At 40.2% G+C, this 24,812-nt stretch overlaps 1 protein-coding gene across 3 annotated transcripts in view; it reads right to left on the minus strand.

The window, feature by feature from the left end:
- Positions 1–24,812, minus strand: part of LOC111154629 (kinesin family member 1B) — a 142,252-nt gene that overhangs the window by 96,510 nt on the left and 20,930 nt on the right. For all 3 annotated transcript variants that reach the window (XM_022514365.1, XM_022514364.1, XM_022514366.1), the window contains exons 3-5: positions 5,071–5,147; positions 4,146–4,325; positions 1,332–1,397 (exon numbers count right to left, since the gene is read on the minus strand). In XM_022514365.1, coding sequence (XP_022370073.1) covers positions 1,332–1,397; positions 4,146–4,325; positions 5,071–5,147 — 323 coding nt within the window. The remainder of the gene's footprint in view (positions 1–1,331; positions 1,398–4,145; positions 4,326–5,070; positions 5,148–24,812) is intronic.

Genomic DNA, 24,812 nt, shown 5'->3' on the forward strand with positions numbered 1-24,812 from the left:
TTCTTTTATTATCTACAAGCTCAAAAAATTGTCACATTCTATCACTCTGTCTATCCTTTGAATTTATTTAAAATATGTGATATTTTAATAAGAATAAAATCTACTGAATTTTCATTTGTTATACATTTAGTTGTCAAAAAGAATATAGGATGAGACAAGTTATTTAGAGAATTAATTTTAACAAAAATATTTTTAGAGCAGCACATTCCCATTTTGGTGTATGATAGTCACAAGGCAGACTTCTCTAAAATTTATAGATTTATGCAACACTTTATAGGTAAAGAAAAGTTGACCAGCTATGTGGGTCAACTTGGAATTGTGTAAGTCCTATAGAAAATCACAACACATACATTAAAAAAAAGTTTGCTTAAAAACAGCTTCATGTCTCAGAACAACAGGCTCATGTTAACAGAACACTTAATTTCAGTTACTACAGAACTGAGTAGCAAAGCAGGAGGTAAGTGAAACAGCTTCAAAGAGCACATATCAATTAGCAGAAATGTTAATCAAATAAATGAATATATGTATACAATGTAATTCTACAGACCTCTTCTTCAAAAAGCTGGAGTATACACTGGGTGAAGAATAACTAAGATTGTAGGCAATTAAAAAGGGGGAAGGGGAGATCTGATTATACAGAATTTAAAAACTAATGTCTGGGGGGCGCCTAGGTGGCTCAGTCGTTAAGCCTCTGCCTTCGGCTCAGGTCATGATCCCGAGGTCCTGGAATCAAGGCCCGCATTGGGCTCCCTGCTGGGCGAGAAGCCTGCTTTTCCCTCTCCCACTCCCCCTGCTTGTGTTCCCTTTCTCACTGTCTCTGTCAAATAAATAAATAAAATCTTCAAAAACAAACAAACAAACACCAATGCCTGTCACAAATCACTATTAATAAATATGAAAGGGGGAAAGAATTCACACAAACGATTAAGATAAACACTGCAATCTCAAAATGTAAATAGGCATATGTATAATTTACAAAAACAAAAATACTACAAGTTGGCAATGACACAATGGGTACTTACACCCTCCTGATGGGACTGGAAATTGGTACAGTGTTTCCTTCTTAAAAGCTATTTGGCAATTCACATGTATTGTTTGACAACCTGATACGTAAAGGAAATAACTAAAAATAAAGCTTATGAACAAGCTTCTGACTTATGAACAAGGATTTAATTGCAACATTATTCATGATGACCAAAACTCAGAAGTAGCCTAAGAATACAAAACTGGGAGAGTGGTTAAATGATCCACAGTCATCACTTGGGCCCACTGGAATGGAGGCAATGGAGCCCAGAGGCCTGTGGCTTTATTTAACCCACGGTTGTACTCACCTCTACAGAATAAGACATTTCTTCATTACAGTTGTCATTGATTTTCTCAAATAGTTCTTCACATAACTACAGAGGCAGAAGGAGAGAGGTGTGAACAGCATAAACGAGAGAAGTATAAAGATACCCACGAGTGCTAAATGAATTAGCGAGATCCCTTTTCTCTTTCTCAAAATATTAATGGTAACAACATCAAAGGAGAATGCATTGAATGAAATAAAAGGACAGTTGTGAATTTTTATTCTCCCTTGATGACAGCATCTCAGAAATGTTTCCTTAGAAAGCAAGCCACATTTAGGGGAAAAGTTCTGTCTCTTCCTGTGTTAGGTCCCTAGCACATTAAATTTATGTAGAATCCAATTCTTCACACTATCCTAGAGTAACAGTGAATCTACTACTATTATGTAGCAGTCAAACTACTATTAAACTACATTTTGGGGACGCCTGCGTGGCTCAGTCAGTTAAGCATCTGCCTTCAGCTCAGGTCATGATCCTAGAGGCCTGGGATCAAGTCCCACTTTGGGTCCTTGCTTAGGGGGAGTCTGCTTCTCCCTCCGCCTGCCACTCCCTCTGCTTCTGTTCACATATGCTTTCTTTCTCTCTGACGAAAACAAAACAAACAAAAAACCCTACATTTTGTACACATTTTATTATGCTATATAAATTTTATTTTATATTGTCAGTTACCATACACATTACAAATCATACATACGTATGTATAAAGAGAGAATGCATACTATTTCAAGGGAGTAAATGAAGGTATTTAAGAATTAATTTTGATAGTACGGAGGTGCCTGGCTGGCTCAGTCAGTGGAACATGCAACTCTTGATCCCAGGGTTGTGAGTTCAAACCCTACGCTTGGTATAAAGATTACTTCAAATAAATAAATAAAAGAATAATTCTGTCTGTATAAAATTTTCCCCTTTACCTTTGTCTTAAGATTCCAAGCCCTTTATAAGAGGCTATTCTACCTCACAGTGACATTTCCAACAGAAAACATTAACTTTTCTAGATCAGGAAAATCACAAAATTTCACTCTCCCCATCCTTTGAATTTATTCAAAATGTGATATTTTAATGGGAATACTTAATAAAATTCTATTAAATTTTCATCTGCTACACATTTAATGTTTAGGCAATCAGTACAGATTTGGAAAATGAACTCTATGTTGGTGATTCTCTAGAAGTCTAAACAGAATTTAAAAATTTATTATAAATGGAAGTTTCTAAATGATAATCTTGTTTTTAAAAATTAATGCTTTTGCATTAAAATTAAAAATTTCAAAATTCTACAAGAGATATATATGTAATTATATAAAAACAGATTAGGGGCACCTGGGTGGCTCAGTCATTAAGTGTCTGCCTTCGGCTCGGGTCATGATCCCAGGGTCCTGGGATCGAGCCCTGCATCGGGCTCCCTGCTCAGTGGGAAATATGCTTCTCCCTCTCCCACTCCCCCTGCTTATGTTCCCTCTCTCACTGTTTCTCTCTGTCAAAATAAATGAATAAAATCTTTTTTAAAAAAAGATTAAAGGAGAAGGATGGAGAAACTAAGTGTATGATGGAGTAAACAGACTGTTTAGTATAATTTGCTATAATCTACAAAAAATTATTTCATTGCTAAAGAAGTATACATAGTAGTAGAAGTAAGGCCTCCAGAACCACCGTGCCTGCATTGGGATTCTAGCTCTACCCCTCCATTGGGCAAGTGATATGACCTTCCTATGCTTCAGTTTCCTCGTCTTTAAAATGAGGGAAATAAAATAAAGGTAACAACTGCATCTACTTCTTAGGGTCAAACTAGGAGGATGAGCTGAGTGAGTATCTCTGAAACACTTGGACCAGTGCTCGCACATCATGAGTGCTACACAGTATTTTCTCTAATTATTATTATAATTTTTGCTACTCCTATATACAAAGGACAATTCCTAATAGATGTTTTAATATTGACATATATTTTTAACAGAAGAAAATACGTTAGTATGTTCAGTTTTTTCTGAAAAATTCTTAGTCTTTACTGATAGTTAAGCATTTCAATTATACAGCTGAATTTAAAATTATAGTCCAATAATCCATTAGAAAAAGTAGCTGTTGCTCTCTTATGTAACTTATTCTCAGAATACAGAGGTTACACTAGGCCTATAGTAAAAAAAAAAAAAAAAAAAAAACTTTAAAATTAATTCCAAATATCATCAATAAAAGCAAACCACACTTCTGTCATTAATGAGAGAAGTTCCTTCTAAATTCCTAAGTTTCTATGTTACAACTCCTCTCCATTCCAAACATAAAAGGTCAAAAGACACTGCTCTTAAGAATTCTCAGACTATTCAAGCTTACTGTGATAATATTAAATTAGTAAGATAAAAGGAAAATCTCTCTCATAAGGCAATTAAAAAACTAAAAAATAATCATATGCTTAAAAGGTGATCTATATTATGGGATTTGGGAAACAATCTGATCAACAACATCGATCAGGTGTCCCAGGATTCAGAACAAAGCCTGGCACACGCTACCATTTTTTAAAGAAGCTGGTAGCACTGTTCAAAAGATAAAATACCCAGACAGGGGTATGCAGCACAACTTTTACAAAATGCCAACTTCCCACATTTAAAGACAGACATGTATACGTGTCGGTGTTTTCCATTAGACTACTAGATCCTTTGAAGAAAGGAAAAAGTGATTTTTTTTTTGTCCCTTGCATATGATAGTCCCTGTATAAATGTTTGCTAAATAAAAGAAAAATATATATCGTTAAAGCAACTGAAAACTAAAAGTAATATTAAACAGAGGTCTTTTGTTGTTTTTTGTTTTTTTTACCTGTGGAATGATGCCAGCCTGGCTTTCTTCTTGTTTACCCATCATTGTATAAGATTTCCCAGCACCAGTCTGCCCATAGGCAAAAATACAGACATTATATCCCTCAAAGGCATGTAAGAGCATTTCCTTTCCAATGTCATTGTACACACGGTTTTGAGATGCAAAACAGGGATCTTCAGGCTATAGAGATTAAAAGGAGAAATAAATGGCATTTTATTCGTATTCTTTCCTAGGCTTATTTGATTACTGCTATAATAAATTTAAATGTTTGGAATCTCAACAGTCACCTATTAAAATATAAAATTTTTAAATACTTTCTACACATAGCTTATTCTTCTCTTATTTCACACACATACACACAAACACAGTCATCCAGCTCAGCCATACATAAAAATATCTGCAAGAAATTATCTCACTTAATTACATGTCACTTTCCATAACCTTAAAAGTATCACTCTTCCATCCACAGAAAGGTACAAGAAAATTTTCTTAAATGGAAAATGGTACTAAAAGTTCAAAGGTCAAGTCCACATATAAAAATACTTCCCAGCACTCACTCTAGGTAGTATGGCTATTTCTCAATAAACCTAGCTTTTAGTGACAAATGTCCAACCCCTTTCACATGTCTTTCTGTTGGTCATCAGGTTCTGTCAGTAGTTTAAAACCTCTCCTACTCTAGCACAAAACAGAAAAAAAAAAAAGTGTAATGAAGAGAAACAAATGCAAGCTGTAGTTCACGAAAAATCCCTAGAAGCCAGCAAGATTTGGGTCCTTTACTAATAAGAAGAGTACTGCAAAGGGCCCCACTCTCTCCATTTTCCTAGGTGTTAGTCATCTCTGTACTCTTTCTGGACCTTCAAGCTCTTTCAAAACTGTTCACAACCAGCACTGCTCTATTATTACACTGCACCGTAAGGATACTCACCGAGGTGTGAGACCAGTAGGAGTAGTCGAAACTAAAGGACTTTGGAGCTTCCTTTGGGTTCTTTGGGTTAATAATACCTAGAAAATGAAAATGATTTGGTTTTGTAAGTCACTCAGTTACATGTTCTTTAGTTCAACATGATGTTGTTTTAAGTTCAAAACATCCAAATCAGTAAATTCATACCACTGAATCTGAAGAAGGCAATCGAAAAACAAAAATAATCACATTTTTAATAGGCAGGATCTGTACATAGAATTTAGAAGAATCGGACCATCAACATCCACTGGGTGCCACCAGGATTCAGAACACAGCCTGGTACATAGAAGGTGCTCAGTAAATGGTAAGTAAGAACCCAAAATTCAGAAATGGGCCACATAATTATTTGCATATATATTTCAATACATTAGAAATAAAAATCAGGGCCCCCTAAGTGGTTTAGTTGGTTAAGCAACTGCCTTCAGTTCAGGTCATGATCCCAGGGTCCTGAGATTGAGTCCCACATCAGGCTCCCCCTGCTTCTCCTTCTCCCTCTGCCTGCCACTCCTCCTGCTTGTGCCCTCTCTCTCTCTCTGTCAAACAAATAAATAAAATCTTCTATAAATAAATAAATAAATAAAAATTAGAAAATTACTGGATACAACTACCTGAAATAAATCCTTTTTAAAGATCTTATTACCTACTTTAGAAAAGCATTTGATAATTAAGTATTCATTGGAAAGACAGTCTTATTTCTGAAATCCACATTTGATAATAACATTTTATATATATATACACATACACACACACACACACGTGTACTGTGTATGTCTACAGTGGAATCACAGACCACAAATCATCTGCCGAATGTTGTAGGCAACAAAATTGGTTTAAGGATTTTATTTATTTATTTATATGAGAGAGCATACCCATGAGTACAAGCAGGGAGGAGGGGCAAAGGGAAAGGGAGCAGGGAGTCTGACTTGGGCTCGATCCCAGGACCTGAGCCACCCAGGTGCCCTTAGACAGCAAAATTACTTTTTGACAGAAAAGCAAGAAGCCTTACTGCCCCAACTGAAAGTATTTCAGGTGTGACAAACCCAGGCGTACCATACTTCAGGGACCGTCTGAACCCGAGGCTTAGTCTCCCTTCCTTCCTCACACACGGAAAGCCTTAGCGCCTCCAACTGCACATGGAAGAGAATCTTTACAACACGGGGTCATGAAATCTCTTCAAAGACCAGACGTCTCAGCCAATCCACTTCTCTAAGGCACGGCCACATCCCAGGCGATCCGTGAGATCACGATGAAAAAATAACCGTCCAGGGCAGCTGCCGCCCGGGACACAAACAGCAACGGTCGCTACGGCGCTCAGTTCTCCCTCCCGCCGGGCTCCACGGCCGCGCCACACACTTCTGCTCAAACCTCAACTGCTGACAGTGTCAACAGGCTCGCACTGCACACAATCATGTGACGAGGAGACATGGTTCTAGAAAGAACATCTCCCCACACACAAACCGCAACCTAAGCAATGAACCAAAAGGCACCAGGGATGAGATTTACATAATGGCCAACCTCGAGCAGCGCTAGAAGCACGGTAAGCCCTGAGCTCCGGGAACGTCCTGCGGACCAGCCCTCCCGCCACTAAGGCAGACAGAGGTGGTACTACCGTCACTGTACAGAGACACCGTCACAAAGAGGTTCAGTAGCGTCAGCAAGGCTACAGAGCTAGCTAGTGGCAACCCAGGAATGCGGACTCCGCCGGCTCGGCTACAGAGCCCCCACTCGTAGCCAAGGCACCCATCTACAGGCTTACTCTGCCTCTATGTAGCGACTGCCAGGGCAAACACAGTAAGGCATTTTATGCGTATGGATACATATGTGTGCATGTATGCACATGTCTACGACCACCCCCTAAAATTACATCATAGGTGTTGTTTAAAACCTTCTTATCCAGGGGCACCTGGGTGGCTCAGTGGGTTAAAGCCTCTGCCTTCAACTCAGGTCATGATCCCAGGGTCGTGGGATCGAGCCCCGCATCGGGCTCTCTGCTCCTCAGGGAGCCTGCTTCCCCTTCTCTCTCTGCCTGCCTCTCTGCCCACTTGTGATCTCCGTCAAATAAATATGATGAAATCTTAAAAAAAAAAAAAACAAAAACCTCCTTACCCATTGAAAACTAAGAGCTAGGAGGATTACAGTTCCTAAAAGATGAAAGACTACCCACAAACTCTACCAAGCAAATGAAACTTAGTGTCACACTATGTGCACCAGATTCAGGCTTCAGTAGCTCAGCGACAGAGACCAGGACAAGACGCTGGACGTGACCCCTCAAGTAGTCTTCACTGCTCAAAAACATGGTTAATATAAACACTCTCGAACCTCTAGGAAATTTGCTGTTATAAGACCTTGAAGCCATACTTCACTCCATCTTTTAGCTACTCTGGTACCAATTCTGCCAAGAACAACTTAAGATAGTTTCCAGTTGCCACCTCTTTGTTCCCTTTTCCCTAGGACTAAGCATTAGAAACACTACACCAGCAAGCAATTTTCTTGATCCACAGGAAATCCTTTTCCCCTTCCTCAAGATTCCCTCCTTCCAGATCTTTGCAGCTTCTGAATCTAAGTCTCCTAATGTACAGATTTGAACCCAAGCTGCCTTCTAAGTGACTGCCTGCATGTAGACAAAACTTTTTATTTTAACATAAATAAGTAAATCAAAATATAATTCTGAAGAGCTACTTTCATAATAGTTATGTCAAACAAGATGAAATTTACCCACAATATTTAAAAGGTTTTAATTCTTATATGAAGGATATTTTACAGAAAACACATTAGAACAATGTAAAACTCAATACTGTTGTTACCTGTTTGAGGGGGTAGTGTAAGCCCCGGAAGGCATGCATAATTTTTTTTTTTGAAGATTTTATTTATTTGACAGACAGAGATCACAAGTAGGCAGAGAGGCAGGCAGAGAGAGAGTGGGGGGAAGCAGACTCTCTGCTGAGCAGAGAGCCCAATATGGGGCTCGATCCCATGAACAGAGCCAAAGGCAGAGGCTTTAACCCACTGAGCCACCTAGGCGCCCTGGCATGGATAATTTCTATATGTTAGCTGAAGAGTATTTAATAGGATAGTTTGTTTTATATAATTCTTTACATTTATATATGTCTTGTACTATATTGAATATACGAAATGTTTCCTAATAAAAAAATTCGAAACTTTCCAACTCTGCAAACGAAAGCACTGTTATAAAAATAAAATATCAGCAACAGCCCTTCACCTCATCAGAAGCCCACGATCTCTACCATTACTTCCAAGGACAACGAACTAATGTTTTCTAATGTGCAAAGGTTTTCTCTTTCTGAATTAGTAACAGTTGAGATCTAACTTACTTCCTTTAACCTAACTAAGAAACAGGATGTTTCCAACTATGACTAAAACGCGGCGGGGGGCGGGGGCGGGACACAGTACATGTAATGGGAAGGAAATGGGATTTGGATCAAAGGATCATCCAGAATATGTTATTATTCTAAACAGATGATGAACACTTAGTAAATATATTCAAAATTTTTTGTCATCTGGGGTACCACTGCACTGAGTCCTCCCTAAAACTGAGATAATACCTAGCTCACAGGATTAAATGAGTAAAGCACTACACAAATGCTAATTTTCAAAAACAGGTATTTTTTGTTTTTAACTTTCTCAGTGTTTTGGTGGATATGTTAACCCTATTCCATGGTCCTTAAACCAAAGTGAGGAAAGTTCATCCACTAACTGGTAAAATAAGAATTCTATTTCTTGGGGCACCTGGGTGGCCAGTGGGTTAAAGCCTCTGCCTTCGGCTCAGGTCATGATCCCAGGGTTCTGGGATAGAGCCCTGCATTGGGCTCTCTGCTCCGTGGGGAGCCTGCTTCCTCCTCCCTCTCTCTGCCTGCCTCTCTGCCTACTTGTGATCTCTGTCTGTCAAATAAATAAATAAAATCTTAAAAAAAAAAAAAAAGAATTCTATTTCTTGGCAAGAATCAAAGTACTGCATTGAGGTCCTACAGCTGTGTCACCGAATCTCTGGTGTTCCTACCACATTATAAATCCCTTCAGTATATGGAGCATGTCTTGGGGATCCCTCTACAATGCCCTGCACCAAACAGGCACTCAGATGCATGTCCTTCTTTTGTCATGTATAATTCTAATATCATTAAATCCTATACCATTTACAGGAGCATAGAAAGAAAAATGAAAACACTGCATACCTATGCAATATACACGTAAAATATCAGTTCATTTCATCAACTTTCAGAGAAAGAATATAGAGAGAATTGTATTACCATAAGATGTGGCAATATTTGATATGATGGTTCTCTGTATCACAGTCAACTGAACGAAGAAAGCATTAAGAACGAAATAACAGTAATTAATGAATATCTTCAACATATAAACTATTTTCATAACATAAAAGCTGTTACAAATGCAGCATGCCTCCCAGGGCCATGTGTCATCAGTATGCAAGCTTTGTTTAGGATAAATCACCACTTTTTCTGCAACGAATGGACTCCAGGCATATTTTGAGGATTGGAGTCAGAACATAACTCTGTTTTAAATGCTCTACCCCTCATATTGCTTTATTTCCTATAAAACCACCCTTCATGCCACTTTTTAAGGCTCCTTTTAAGCATCTTCCAGACCTAAGGCCTCCCCACTCCTAGTGAGACTCCTCTGGACACACAGTATACTCCAGACCTAGACCCATCTCCGCAAGCAACTTTTAACAGATGATCTTAAGAGTCATCTCTGACTTTCTTCTCTCACACCCCACATCTGACTTATCCTGTCAACTCTACTTTTGAAATGAATCTAGAATCCCATGACTTCTTCACCACCACCACCATTGTCGCCCTGGTCCAAGCCTCCACCTCTCTCACCTGGAAGATGGCACTGCAAACCACAGTCCTCTTCCCACAATAACCCAAATCGTATCCACATCATGCCTCCAGTGAACATTCCAACAAGTTCCCAACATAAACTGAAGACAACTCTATTCCCTCTCTGACCTCCTACCCAGTTATCAGAGTGATTCACCCCTTATTCCAGCCCCACTGCCCTTCTCATGCAGATATATACTCTCATTTCGGGGCCTTTGCACTCTGGCCCTACCAGGAATGCTCCTGTCCCGGCCTTACCTCCCTAACCTCACACAGGTCTCTGCTCAAACATCACTAGAGGGAGCAGATGGTCCTGTTCTGACCATCTTACTTAAACAGTATGCCTTCACTCTCCATCTGGTTACCCTGCTTTGTCTGCACTGCACTCCGGACCACCTGACTTATTCTGTGAGTCACTGGAATATAGTTCCATGATATGAGAACTTCTGTTTCATCTATTGTTATATCCCAGCTCCAAGGAGAGCACCTGCCACATGGTAGATGCATACCAACACATACCCAAAGAACCAATGACTATATTAGTTTTCTCTTTCCTTACAGATTGTTACTTCTTTGTAGCTGGAAACCATGACTCCTCTTTCTGCAGCACTCACAGTGTTGACTTCATAAGTAGGTGACACTGATTTGTGGACTGGTACTTAGATCTCCCAGCACAACCTGCCTCTTGAGTCTTTTCTCCCTGAGCAGCCAACTTACTCAACTTCTGGCCAAGACAGTTCATCAATGGGACAGGAGGAGTCTAAATTTCTATTTCAGTGGTAGAAATACAACTTCTAGGAAACAGCAGTAATGGGTAAACAGGGGACATAAGGAAAGATGACCAGGTTTTAAATCGGAAGATGTTCTAATGGGGGTCACCAGAAAAGATAAGGACAAAGGAAAATATAATGGGAGGCAGAAGAGTGGGATAGCTCTTGGAAATCTCTCTTTTTCCCCAGGTGTTTAGAACTATCTCTTACTGTATACATTTCATAGGAAATATGGACTCTCAGATCAGACACACCTACCACTTTACCACTCAAATTTATTGCTGTGAAGTGTTCTCCAGTATTCTAGATATAACAAGCTTGACCTGCATAAGGATTCTTTTTTTTTTTTTTTTTTTTAAAGAACAAGTCCATCTTCCTGATCTTTCTGCCTGTCTTCCAGCGGTCCCTGACCCTCTGCCTTCTGTATCTTTACTCATTGTGCTTTACTCACTGTATCTTTACTCATTCTGTATCTTTACTCATTGTGCTCAGCTTTCCAAGCCTCCCAAGTTGGAAATAAAGCTAGTTTCCATGCTAGCATTCATCTTTCTCAAAAGAAGCATTCCTGGGGCACCTGGGTGGCTCAGTCTGTTAAGCATCCAACTCCTGATTTTTGGTTTAGGTCATGATTTTATCATCATGAGATCAAGCCCCACGGTGGGCTCCACTGTGGGCATGGAGTCTGCTTAAGATTCTCTCCACCTCTGCTCCCTCCATCCCCTGCAAAAAAGCAGCAGCAGCACTACTGCAAAAGATCCCAAGATCCTATTTTAAGAAAGGAAAAGTTAAACAGCACTTTCATTCATTGGGCACATTTATTAAGCACAAACTATGTGCCAGCAATGTGCTGGGAATACAATGGCAAGCAAACAAGTTATTTTTGCCCTTCTAGAGCTAATAGCCAATGGAGGAGGCAGACATATAATCACACAAAATAAGTAAACACTTTCAAATTGTGATAAGAGCCATGCTAGATAAGCATGGAGTTCTAGAAGAACACAGAAACAGGTATGTATAAAAAGAAACTTTGAAGAGAGGTGATTTCTGAGTCAATAAACTCTGATTTGATAAAACATAAAAGGCTGGCTGAGGATAAATAGAAGACAGCTAGGGAAAGTGGAGATAACCACAGCTAACACTTATTAAATGCCTACTATGTTCCAAGCACTGCGTTAAAGCATTACATGTATTCGCTCACTTAGTCCTTATAATAACGTTATGAGGTGGGTACTATTATCACCTCCATTTTACATTTGAGGCACCACAGAAGAACGCACCTGCCCAAGGCAAGAGGCTGGACTAAAGTTTGGAATATGGGGCTCCAAGGCTCCAAACCACTAGGCAGTGTGCATCCCAAGCCAGGAAGGGAGCCCTGGGGCAAAAAGACACATGTGGCATCCAGATACTGGGCTGGCAGGTGTGCCTCAAGTACAAGGAAAAACAAAGTGCTTAGAAAATCATTTAAAAATCTCAGAGTCAAATCACCGACAGACCTTAAGGAGTTAGTGAACCCTTGGGCAATGAGAAGCCACTGGAATGACTTGATTCTATTTATAGACTACAGTATGGAGAGTGGATTGGAAGAAGGCTTGAGTGGAAGTATAGAGACCAATTACATAGAACACAGCAACCACTGCAGAATGTTTGGGAAATTTTGCTTGCCATTTATAGAATGACTCCCATGACAACTGGATTTGGCATCAGAAATCCATGAGTTCCACTATGTAGCATTCGTGGGGGCAGGGAGAGAGAAAGGCCCATTCCTATAACAAAAACATTGTGTCTCTTGATCCATAACTGAATTTTGTCTTACAGTGTGACTCAATATTCAATGACCAAAATACAAGTTGACCTAGAAATAGAAAATACTTTTAGAAGACATTTTCAAGGACTTTAGCAATGAAGGAAATAGAATACTACAGAGGCTTTAATCTAACCCCCCCACTTAAGTATCCACTATTACCTTAGCATCCATCTATAACTTGAGCATATAACAAGCCTCAATTTTCTTATCTGCAAAATAGGTACAATAATATTACCACCTAATTTTATAAAACTGTTACGGGAATTAATGACTAGTCCACATCAAGAATTCTAACACAAAGCATATGTTCAAAATATTCTTTTATTTAACAAATATCTGATGGGGTGCCCGTGTAGCTCAGTCCTTGGGTGTCTGTCTTCAGCTCAGGTCATAATCCCACGGCCCTGGGATAGAGCCCTGCATCGGGCTCTCTGCTCTGTGGGAAGCCTGCTTCTCCCTCTACCACTCCCCCTGCTGTGTCTGTCTCTTGTCAAATAAATAAATACAATCTTTAACAGCAACAACAAAAAAATTATGTGAGTGTCTACCATTGCCCCAGACCTGAAGTATCTAGTGAAAAACAGTCTCTTGGGGCGCCTGGGTGGCTCAGTGGGTTAAGCCGCTGCCTTCGGCTCAGGTCATGATCTCAGAGTCCTGGGATCGAGCCCTGCATCGGGCTCTCTGCTCAGCGGGGAGCCTGCTTCCTCCTCTCTCTCTCTCTGCCTGCCTCTCTGCCTGCTTGTGATCTCTCTCTGTCAAATAAATAAATAAAATCTTTAAAAAAAAAAAAAAACAAAAAACAGTCTCTTATCTTCAAGGAGATTACGTTCTCATCTGGAAGTCAGATAATTAACTAATACAGATAGTATCGCCTGGAGAAGACAGATAAAGGAGAGTTAGGAGATATAAGATGACAGTGGAGGTGGCAGGGGTGGCTTTCGTTTATTATTTATTTATTTATTTAATATTTTATTTATTTATTTGTCAGAGAGGGAGAGAGGGAGAGAGAGCGAGCACAGGTAGACAGAATGGCAGGAAGAGGCAGAGGGAGAAGCAGGCTCCCTGCCGAGCAAGGAGCCGATGTGGGACTCAATCCCAGGACACCGGGATCATGACCTGAGCCGAAAGCAGCCGCTTAACCAACTGAGCCACCGAGGCATCCCTCATTTACTTTTTTTTAAAGATTTTATGTATTTATTTGACAGAGACAGTGAGAGAGGGAACATAAGCAGGGGGAGTGGGAGCGGGAAAAGGAGGCCTCCCACCAAGCAGGGAGCCAGACATGGGGCTCGATCCCAGGACCCTGGGACCACAACCTGAGCCAAAGGCCGACATTTGACAACTGAGCCACTCGGGCTTTTGAAAGTGAGCAGACTGCCACCCCGAGGGCGCCTGGGTCCTGCAGCTGGTTAAGCATCTGACTCGGCTTTCGCTTTGGTCATGTGCCCAGGGTTGTGAGATCAGATGCGGCCTCGCTTAGAAATCCACACTCAGTGTGGAGTTGGCTTCGGATTCTCTCTCTCTCTACGCACCTCGACCTCTTCCCCACCTGAAATAAATAAATAAATCTTTTCCTTTTTCTTTTTTTTTTAAGGTGGGCTTACTGTTAACTCTGAGAAGGTAATTCAAGCACAGACCTTAGTAATATTTAAAGAAAAGCAAGACCACAACTATAGAAAGAAAAAAAAAATAATGAGGAGATGTAGGACCCCTGGGTGGCTCAGCCAGGTTAAGCATCTGCCTTTGGCTCAGGTCATGATCCCGGAATCCCGGAATCGAATCCCACATCAGGCTGCCTGCTTCTCCCTCTGCCCCTCACCCTGCTCTAATAAATAAATAAAATCTTTAAAAAAAAAAATGATGAGCTGTCAATCAGCTAATTAATCAGAGACCAAATTCTGTGGGGCCCTGCGCCCAAGGTGAGGGTTTTTTGATTTATTCTAGTGACATTAGTCACAGAGGATTTGAAGCACCGAGGTGACAATAATCTGATTTACCTTTCCAAATAGGACTCTGCTGCTGTATAGGAAGAGAGGCAGAAGCAGAAAGACAGAAGCTACTGAGCACTGACTCAGGCTAGAGCAGAAATGGTAAAAAAGCAACTGGAGTCAGGACATACTATGAAGGCAGAGGGGACTGGCCTTACTGATGGACTGTCCTATAAGAGAGACAGACAACCAGAGTGACTCCAGTATTTGGTCTGAGAAACTAAAAAGAATGGGTGAGAATAAAGGAAGGTCCACTTTAGGTACCCAGGAAGGAGAAAACAACAGTTCTACTGAGGACATGTTAAGTTTAAGATACTTCTTAGGCTTTCAAGTAGTGTTAGGTTAGCAGCTGGTGGACAATTCTAGAGATCTACAAAGAGGTCAGTCCAGGCTGGAGAAATTAATCTGGGAGTCATTGCCACTTAAAGTCACGACCCTTTAAGCCTTGAGCCTGAATGAAATAACCTAAGGGATCTGTCTTCTCTGGAGACAGAGGAGAGATGGAAGAAAAGAGGCAAAATCCTGGTGCATTTTTATCCTAGGAGGTGAGGACCAACGGAGTGAGAATGGCCTGTGAGGGAGGAAGGCAATCGGGAGAGCGCAGGGACTGGACAGCCAAGAGAGGAGACAGAAATGTCTCACGGAGGAAGTCAAGCTTTGCTACATATTATTATGACGATGCTGATTAACACAAGCTTCTCTGGCCCCCTGGAGGAATGAGCCTTTGTTCTAGGGATCTCCTGACTTCCGGGCAAACAACTCCGTTCACCCTCACCTCCGTGCCTTGGCTCCCATCACCATTCAGATCTCATCTAGCTTCAAAGCTGTTTTCTTAAGTCCCCTTCACAAATCAGAAAGGCAGCTTCAGCACTGAAAGTCTGACCAGACTTTTTCCCCAGTCCACAGGGAAGAGAATCTTGGTTTCTCTCTTCCTATGCCCTACACGTCTTTCCCCCCTTGTCTTAAAGGTTTTATTCCTCGTGCTGTAGCTGACACTCATTACCTTCAGAGAGCGGAAGAACAGTGAGGAACAGGACAGCCGCTTTCACGTGAGGGCTTACCTGAAGACCCTTATCCAAGGTAAATGGAAATGCCTTGAAAATGATTATCACAAAATGTTCCACAGCTGTTAGTTTACTGATGGACCACAAGACCATCTTCTCTCTCTTAGAGACCCTTCTAGTCAAAATTGGCCTTACAAAGTCTGTTAAGCACCCCAATTTTACCACCTTTTTTCTTTGCCTTCTTCCCAACTTTGTTACTTCAGTATAAAGATGCAGAAATAATGTTTTAATTACTAAGCCCCAGAAAACATGGCAGTCAAAACAAGATTTGTACTTAAAAACCTTTTTATTCTCCAGAATGAATTTGTTTATCTAATTTCTCAAAGTCTCTATGTAGCAATTATACTGCTGTTGGCAAACTATGAAAGATTTTGCCCTCAACTACAATTAACTTATCATTGTGCAACACTGTAACTTTATATTAACTTTTCTAACAGCAATGTTTGCGGCTTGTTAAAAATCCCAGTGACAGCTTCAACGAACTTCCTCTTCCAAAAGCTTCTATACCCAAAATTTTTTTTTAAATTGCACACACTAAAGCCATTCTGTACACCTATTCCAAAACCATAAAACCAAAACCCATAAGCAGTTCCTTCCCCTACTCAGAATAACATATTTCTAGAAACATATGAAAATGATATAAAAGCATATTGCCATGAAGTATAACCGAGCAGAAGAACTATAACCATAAAGTTTCTTCATCATTTAAAATAACAAACTTACATTCCAAATCCTATAAACAATATAAATGTACTATATGTGCTCACTATATACTCAATCCCAAAGTATTAAAAATAAATATACACACTGGGGGAAAAAAAAAACCCTACTAACTGTATAACGCCACAATGCATCAACTGGGTATAAAATATGCTAGCTATAACAAACATTTTGTTTGAAAGATTTCATTTTCTTTAGTAATCTCTACACCCGACATGGGGCTCGAACTTACAACCCTAAGATTAAGAGTCATATACTCTACCAACTGAGCCAGTCAGGTGCCCCAAGCTATAATAAACACTGAACAAACCCCCAGTTAATAACTATTCCTAAGCAAATGTTGAGTGACTGGGAAGGGAGATGCTCTGGAAGGCCTAGATCTCCCCTCAGTCCAGTGGCACAAAGATGGTGGAACTAGTAATAATGCCCTCGTTATTCATAATTACCCTGCATCAAGAAGCGTCATCAAAATAAATTTCAACCTAACAGTTAAGTTCAAATTACACACAGAGTGTACTTCTACACAGAAGAGTAAAACTCACTATTTTGAGAGGCAAGACATACTGGACAGGTATTAGGAGAGAGGTTCTGGAGTCAGCCAGCACAAGTTCATTTTCTAGTTCTCCTAAACCTGTGACCCCAGACAAGTCATCTGTGAAATGGGGAAAATAGGAGTATCTGCCCTAGGATTATTGTGAGGACTAAGTGAGTTAAAATCTGCAAGTGCCTGACTGTGGCTGGCGGAGCTTAAGTGTTTATTACTGTTTTTGTTGTTGTTAATTACTAATCATGGTTTGGTTTCCCCCCACTAACAGGCATTTAAAAAGCTGCTTTTGTTTCTTCCTTCATCCATTCTGCCTCCTCAAGTTTATTCAGAGTTACAAAATGAACTCTTGGTATCAGAGCAGAACAACGTCACAAGGAAACAGTAAATGTGACAGTCAGTCATTCACACAGAGCTTCTGCTAATTCTGGCCACACGGTTTTTTATTCTGCCAAAGCAAAAAGGCTCCCCAGACATTCCCCTACCTTTCCTGGCCTTATCCCTCAATCCTTCAGATGTCTCTCCTAGATGCTTTCATGAGTCACCACACTGCTGTGATTCTTTCTCTCTAAGGCTCTGAGAGCCTAGGGGCCTCCCAGCTTATGTCTGCTGAATAACAAAAATCTAATTTCTTATAGATGCTCTCAAAAACCTGATTTCATATTTCTTATTCTCACCATCTGTATGTACAGAGCATTCATCCCTAAGCAATGCAACTAAGAACTGTTTTTAGCTCACTGGAAATAATTTTGACAAAATAAGCAACTGTTAATATACTACCAAGAATGAAATCTAATTACGCACCTTGCCTACCATATAACCAGATGCTGCAGGCCCTTTTCTGGTCTCACTAACAGCTCTCCGACTCTGCTAGCTCAGTTACAGCACTTCACACTTCACTAGGCAACTACCAAGAGCAATCATCACCATGTTATCAGCATGGACTTTTAAAAATCAACTCCAATACGTCTCAAGGAAAGGAAAGGAAAGGAAGAAAGAAAAGACTGCAGGTGGTTGCTTTCCCTTCGGGTAAACAAAAACAAAAACAAAAAAATCCCGCATATATAAAACCCCCATGAAGTACAGTTTGAATTTAATCAAGACAACCTCAAAAGACTAGAACAATATGATGCAAATCAGCACAGAGAGAGGACTAGGTTTCCTACGAGATTTTAGCTGGGCTTCTTCTCTGTTTCAGAATCTAGATGGCAGATTTTTTAGGTATTTGAAGAAGTTTAAATTATAAAATGTAATAGAAAGCAGTTGTAAATACACAATACCAAAGGTCTCCTCCAACTTGGGAAGAGGTATAATTGTTTCTGCCTTTAAATTTACATTCCCATTGAAAATAACAATTTACATACCAAAACTCACCACGAAAAAAAATGTTGAGTAACTTTTCAAATACCATCCTCTGCAGTATACCTGATTCCATTTGATGCTCACTAGCAACCCTGGGGTATGGGCTAGGCAGGCACTAGCAACATTTCCACTGAATAAACAAAAGACTTAAGGTCAAATGTCTGATCACAGAAGAGGAGCTAAAAAACGCACGCTTCATAAATATAACAGAGGACCATGTAGCCTCTAATATCACATTCTTAAAGAATACATGGGGGAATGTACCCAATACACCATTTAGTAAAAGGCTGCAGGCTTTACAAAGGGAGAGGAGGGGTCAAAGAACAAACTCTAACTTTTATTCTTAAAGAAATGGGAACCATCTTAGAGTTTTGTGGGGAGAAAACAAACAAAAAACAATCTGATTTCCATTCTAAAAGGATTGCTCTAGCTGTTCTGTCAGAGAGGGAGTCCTAGAAAATAAGGGGTGAAGCCCAAAGACTTGCTAGGAGGTGACTGCGGGTAATGGCAGTGGAGGAAAGAGTGGTCAGATTCTGAGTATCTTCTGAGGCAGAGCTCACAGGCCTTTCTGACGGAGGCAAGAAAGGAGAGAAGTCAAGGGCGATTATATGATTTTTGCCCTGAGCAACCACAAAAACAGAATTTCCATTGAGTTGAGGGAGAGCTCAGGCGGAGACTGAAGAGGACATATCAGGAACTAAGTTTTGCACACGCTGAGTTCGACATGTTTATCAGCAGACAGAGATGCCAAGTAGACAGCTGCATATAAACTGCCTTCTAGAAACAATTCCTTGCCTTCCTGTGTGGGCTTACAGTCTTCTTTACAGCAGGCCTAAGAAGCAGTTTTAAAGCTCAATTATTTGATAATAGGGGATTAGATAAATTATGCTTTATTAATATAACAGAACACTATATATCCATGACAATCACGTCCTTGAAGAATACTTAAGAAAAGATGTGCTAGGGGCGCCTGGGTGGCTCAGTCGTTAGATGTCTGTGTTTGGCTCGGGTGGTGACCCCAGGGTTCTGGGATGGAGCCCCACATCAGGCTCCCTGCTCAGTGGGTAACCTGCTTCTCCCTCTCCCACTTCCCCTGCTTGTGTGCCCTCTCTCACCGTCTCTGTCAAATAAATAAAATCTTTAAAAAAAAGATGTGCTCAATAAGTTAATGATAATTTATCTCATCTAAAAGAGGGTACATTCAGGGATACATTGCAGAAGATCAGCTTAGAAGGCAGCCACGTGAGACACCGTTGTGCCAGATGTAGAAGAAAATACAAAGTCTGTTTTGGGCCCGAGGAAAAGGAGGCAAAAGCTGCTCTGAAGGCTGACGGGGGACAGCAGAAGGTCAGGATGTAAAAAGGTACACAGCAAAGTCAGGGGCCAGCAGACGGTGCTAAACTGAGAAGGCCAGCGTCAAAGACCATCTAAAGGTCATTCTAAAGGACAAACTCAACTTTAGTCAACTCCAACTGAGTAAATGCAGTGTCATTTCTGGGGCCCCTCTATTCCCCAACCTTAATCCCCCCCCACACACACATACACACAACCCTCACTGCTGTAACTCCAAGTCTTGATTAGAGCAAAAGTGTTTCATTTCAAATTTTTTTTAAAAAGTTTAATGCCACTGGTACCCACGTGGATTTCAGTAGATTTTACTGAGTTCCTCCAGGGCCACAAGAAGCTTCTCGTTGCTGCTTATCTTCTTCCATGCCAATGACCAAATGAGTGTCATTTAATCAATATGTACATGCCACTTAAAGAGTAAACATGCCTCTCTTTGGAAAAAGGACTGAAAAGTATCTAGAAGGATTCAGAAAGAGGGGGCAGGAGAAAAATTTCATGGGCTTGTCCCCATCACATGAGAAGCCCTGGTCACTGATATAAATAGGCATTGTACATGGTAGCTCTATTTGCAGGGTGAAAACTTCATTTTCTCACTTTGTTTGTATACTTTTCAAATTAAGTACTTAGTATACAAATACTAGATAGATTCATAACGTTTATAATTTATAGGGGCACCTGGGTGGCTCAGTTGGTTGAGCGTCTGACCCGTGGTTTCGGCTCAGGTCATGAGATCAAGTCCCATGTTGGGGGTCTATGCTTAGCGCAGAGTCTGCTTGGGACGCTCCCTTCTCCCCCTTAACCTCCATCCCCGACTCGTGCACATGCACACGCTCTAAAATAAATAAATAAATCTTAATATATACTTATTTAATAAAATGCACAAGCTGTGACAAGAAGACAAAACCCCAGGTACCCACCAGACAGTTACAGAATAGGATTCTCACCTCTGCAGCTCCCCTATCCGACCCTCCCAGATCTCTCTGCCGTCTCATCTCTGAAGCATGCTGAATTTTTTTTTTTTTTAAAGATCTTATTTAGTTATTTGACAGAGATCACAAGCAGGCAGACGGGCAGGCAGAGAGAGAGAGGAAGGGAAGCAGGCTCTCTGCTGAGCAGAGAGCCCAACACGGGGCTCGATCCCAGGACCCTGAGACCACGACCCGAGCCGAAGGCAGAGGCTTAACCCACTGAGCCACCCAGGCGCCCCAGCATGCTGAATTTTGTCATTACTGCCTTACTTTTCCTCATAGTTTTACCCGTGTGTTTGTACAGCATAGAGAATACAGAGAACAGCTTTGCATGCTTTGAAATTTATATAAATACACTGGTTTCTTTTTTTAGTTGCTTATACAGCTACAATTTGTTTATAATTTGTGTGTGTGCACATAGTAATTCTTCTCTACTGTATTCTATTTTATGTAAATCTACCATGATTTATTTATCCATTCCCCTGTTGATGGATACTGGGGTTGTTTCCAGTTTTTTGCTCTAAGAAAAAATCATGCAGGGCACTTGGTGGCTCAATCATTGGGCGTCTGCCTTCGGCTTGGTCATGATCTCAGGGTCTTTGGATCAAGCCCTGTACCGGGCTCCCTGCTCAGCAGGAAGCTGCTTCTTCCTCTCCCACTCCCCCTGCTTGTGTTCCCTCTCTCGCTGTGTCTCTCTGTCAGATAAATAAAATCTCTTAAAAAAAGTAAAAAATAAAATAAATAAAAATTTTAAAAAAGAAAGACTAAGAAAAAATCATGCTGCTAAGACTTTAAATGCCTGGGTATTTGGCGCCTGGGTAGCTCAGTCAGTTAAGCATCTGACTCTTGATCTCAGCTCAGGTCTTGATCTCAAGAGTCGTGAGTTCAAGGCCCATACTGTGCTCCATGCCAGGCATGGATCCTACTTACAAAAAAAAAAAAAAAAAAAAAAAAGTCTAACTGCCTAAATCTTCATCAGCAGTTTTAGTGACTCAGTGAAATGGTGGCAGGTTATAGAGACACATGACTGCGCGGGAGTCAGATATGCAGCTCCCAGAATGCATCCTGAGAAAATGCAGGTTAACAACTACTGAGCAGTCCACCTCTACAGTTAGAGCACATGGTGTGGAGGTGGAGAAGTCCTGCTGAAGATCTGGCCTTATCCTACATCTCCAGCCACACGAAAGCACTCTGGATGCTGTTTTATGAAGTTTACACCTCAGTCTGATCGAACTAATTATGGCTTATCCCAGAAGAGACTTAAGAAGACCTCATTCTGATTATTGGTTAGAAAACACATTCTGATTTAAAAGAATTCCTTTCAAAAGTCTTTCTTTCCAAACCTCCACTTTGTTCCTTCCTCCATTCCAAATTTTCATTAATGGACATGAAGTCATTCTTTGTATCAGTTATGATGTGCAGCATTTCATTTAGAAATGTACATGCGTGAATAAAAAAGCCTTTAAAAATGTACCATGTTAGTAATTAACAGGGGGAAAAATCTGGGTCCCTTCTATTCCACTAAGTTTGGGGCAATAAAACAACAAAAGACCTTGGACAAGAGAAGACTGATAAATACATGAAGGAGACTTAGCAAAAGGCCAGCTAGAGACACATTCCTGTGGTTAAAGGCGAAGCAAACACTTACAATTTAATCACCTAAAGGACCATGTGGGAGCCAGCTTTACCTACCCTCTTGTTTTTCTGAGGGGAATTCATGCGGTTTCAAAGTCTCCACATTTACCATTAATGTGAACAGTTCAACCATTAATTCTGCCCCACTTTCCTTTTTAAGAGTAATTAGACAATAAAAAAAAAATGCTTCCAAAGTGGGAGAAACTTGGAATATAACGGGATTTTTTTTTTTTAATTTATTTTATTTAACAGACAGAGATCACAAGTAGACAGAGAGGCAGGCAGAGAGAGAGGAAGGGAAGCAGGCTCCCTGCTGAGCAGAGAGCCCGACGCAGGGCTCGATCCCAGGACGTGAGCTGAAGGCAGAGGCTTCAACCCACTGAGCCACCCAGGCGCCCCATAATGGGATATTTTTAAACGAAGACATTTGTATGCACGTGGGTCTCCAAAATGTCAAGGCAGTAACATTTATCTGTGCCATGGAAAATATTCTATCTGAGACCAGAAAGTACTTAAATAAAACTGCTACTACTCGGTTTTCAGATCTGGCACGTTTCCTAAAGTACTCTTCACCCCCTTCTGCTTTTTTGTAAGAGACCTTATGGCAGGAACATTCCACTGCATTCCATGTGCAATCAGTTATAATCCCTGTGAGCAACAGTCCAGGCCAGCTTGCCGGCACAGCAGTCTTTTAATACAGCTAACACATGTGGCTACAGCAAATTCATTTCATTTTTTGCAACAAAATGCATGCTTTCTCCCAATCTTGAGCCCAACTTTTTTTAGTAAGCCATTAATACTTTCTAACAAAGCAGTTTGTTTAAAGTCTCTTATATAAAATTATTTGGATTATATTTTAGTCAAATTGCTAAGAAATTGCCATATAAAATTGAAAAGAGAAAAAGAAAACATTAGTAGAAAACTGAAACCACCAAAAAAATCTAGAGGAAAAAGTCTCTCATACAATTAATTAGTTTTCCAAGAACAATACCTTTTAAAGGAACCAAAATTACCGCAAAATTTCTGAGCCGTAATAAAGTAGTTAGCTAAGAAACCAACCCTACTTTTTCCAAAGCTAATTCATCAAATGAGGATTTTTCTTTCAGTACACTAATGTTAATTTAAGAGTCACAAAATTCTGGGGGTGCCTGGCTGACTAAGTTGGTAGAGCATGCAACTCTTGGTCTTGGGATCATGAGTTCAAGCCCCACACTGGGGGTGGAGTCTACTTTCAAAAAATGTTAATAAATCAATTAAATAGAAAAAAAACAAGTGTTGGGGAGCCTGGATGGCTCAGTCATTAAGCATCTGCCTTTGACTCAGGTCATGATCCCAGGATCCTAGGACCGAGCCTAGGATCCTCTCTCGCTGTCTCTCTGTCAAATAAATAATCTGGCTCAGGTTGTGATCTCAGGGTACTGGGACAGAACCCCACATCGGATTCTCTGCTCAGTGGGGAGCCTGCTTCCCCCTCTCTCTCTGCCTACCTCTCTACCTACTTGTGATCTCTCTGTCAAATAAAAAAATCTTTTAAAAGAATTAAAAATTAAAAATTAAACAAGTAAATAAATAAATAAATAAGTGTCACAAATTTCTCCTAAATGTTTATGTGCACAGAGGCAATGTGGTATAGCCAGATGGTCAGGAATACCATATCTAGTCATAACACTAGCAAGTTCTAAAAAGTTGCAATTCAGAAATTTTCCAAAATATACTAGATATTTACTTTAAATCCTCCTGCTCCACAAGGTCCAGCTGAAATGCCCTATCATCTACACATCTTACATGTGTCCTTTGCCAAACTCACACCTGCACTTTTAAAAAACCCTTGTTTTTGGCAATTATCACTTTGATCACTTTTCCTTCGTATTGGGTTTATTTCAGTATATCTTGTATCTTCTTCCACACACTTTTAAAACTCCTTAAAGGCAGGATCCTATAATATACACAACTCTGTGATTCCTACAGACTAACGATAGAGCAAACTCTCGAAAGAGAAAGGAAAATGGTAAGGCAGAGCAGAACCACCCAGCCCGTTTTCTACAACAGTTTTGAACAAAATATGATAGAAAAAACATTTGGTAGTTCAGCATTGTGCTTCACATGGTCCAAAGACTGGTTGTCATATGATCAGTACAATATCCCCAGGCCTAGTGTAACCAAATTACTACATTTAATAAAAACTAGGTATTTCTTTATTAATATTTCATAAAAAGATAACTCAATACATCCAATAATTCTGGAGAGATTTTTGTGGGAGATAAGATTGGTGAAAAGAACTTACATCTTCACAAACTATGAAATTTACAGCCCTATCCTCAAAAGGTATACAATTAGTTTGCTACCTACTATCAATGGAAACATCTGACATTCTTCATCCAGAGTGAGTATCATATTTGGATAATTTTACTTTTTTCCCCTAAATCGACAGTATATTCTCTATAATCAAAACAAAAAGGTCAAAAAAATATCTATATGTCTTAGAAAGAATGCGCTCTAACATCTTTTTTGTAATCCATTAATAACTTCTTAGTGAGTTTTTAATCCGTATGATCAAAAAAATAGCAAAGTCAGAAAATCTAGCAGACTCAGATCCATTTTTCAAACTATCCAGAACTACAGGAAAACTTCCAGTTTTACTACAT

The sequence above is a fragment of the Enhydra lutris genome, unplaced genomic scaffold (genome assembly GCF_002288905.1).
Source record: "Enhydra lutris kenyoni isolate GAN:26980312 unplaced genomic scaffold, ASM228890v2 scaffoldscaffold38, whole genome shotgun sequence".
NCBI classification, from domain to species: Eukaryota; Metazoa; Chordata; class Mammalia; order Carnivora; family Mustelidae; genus Enhydra; species Enhydra lutris.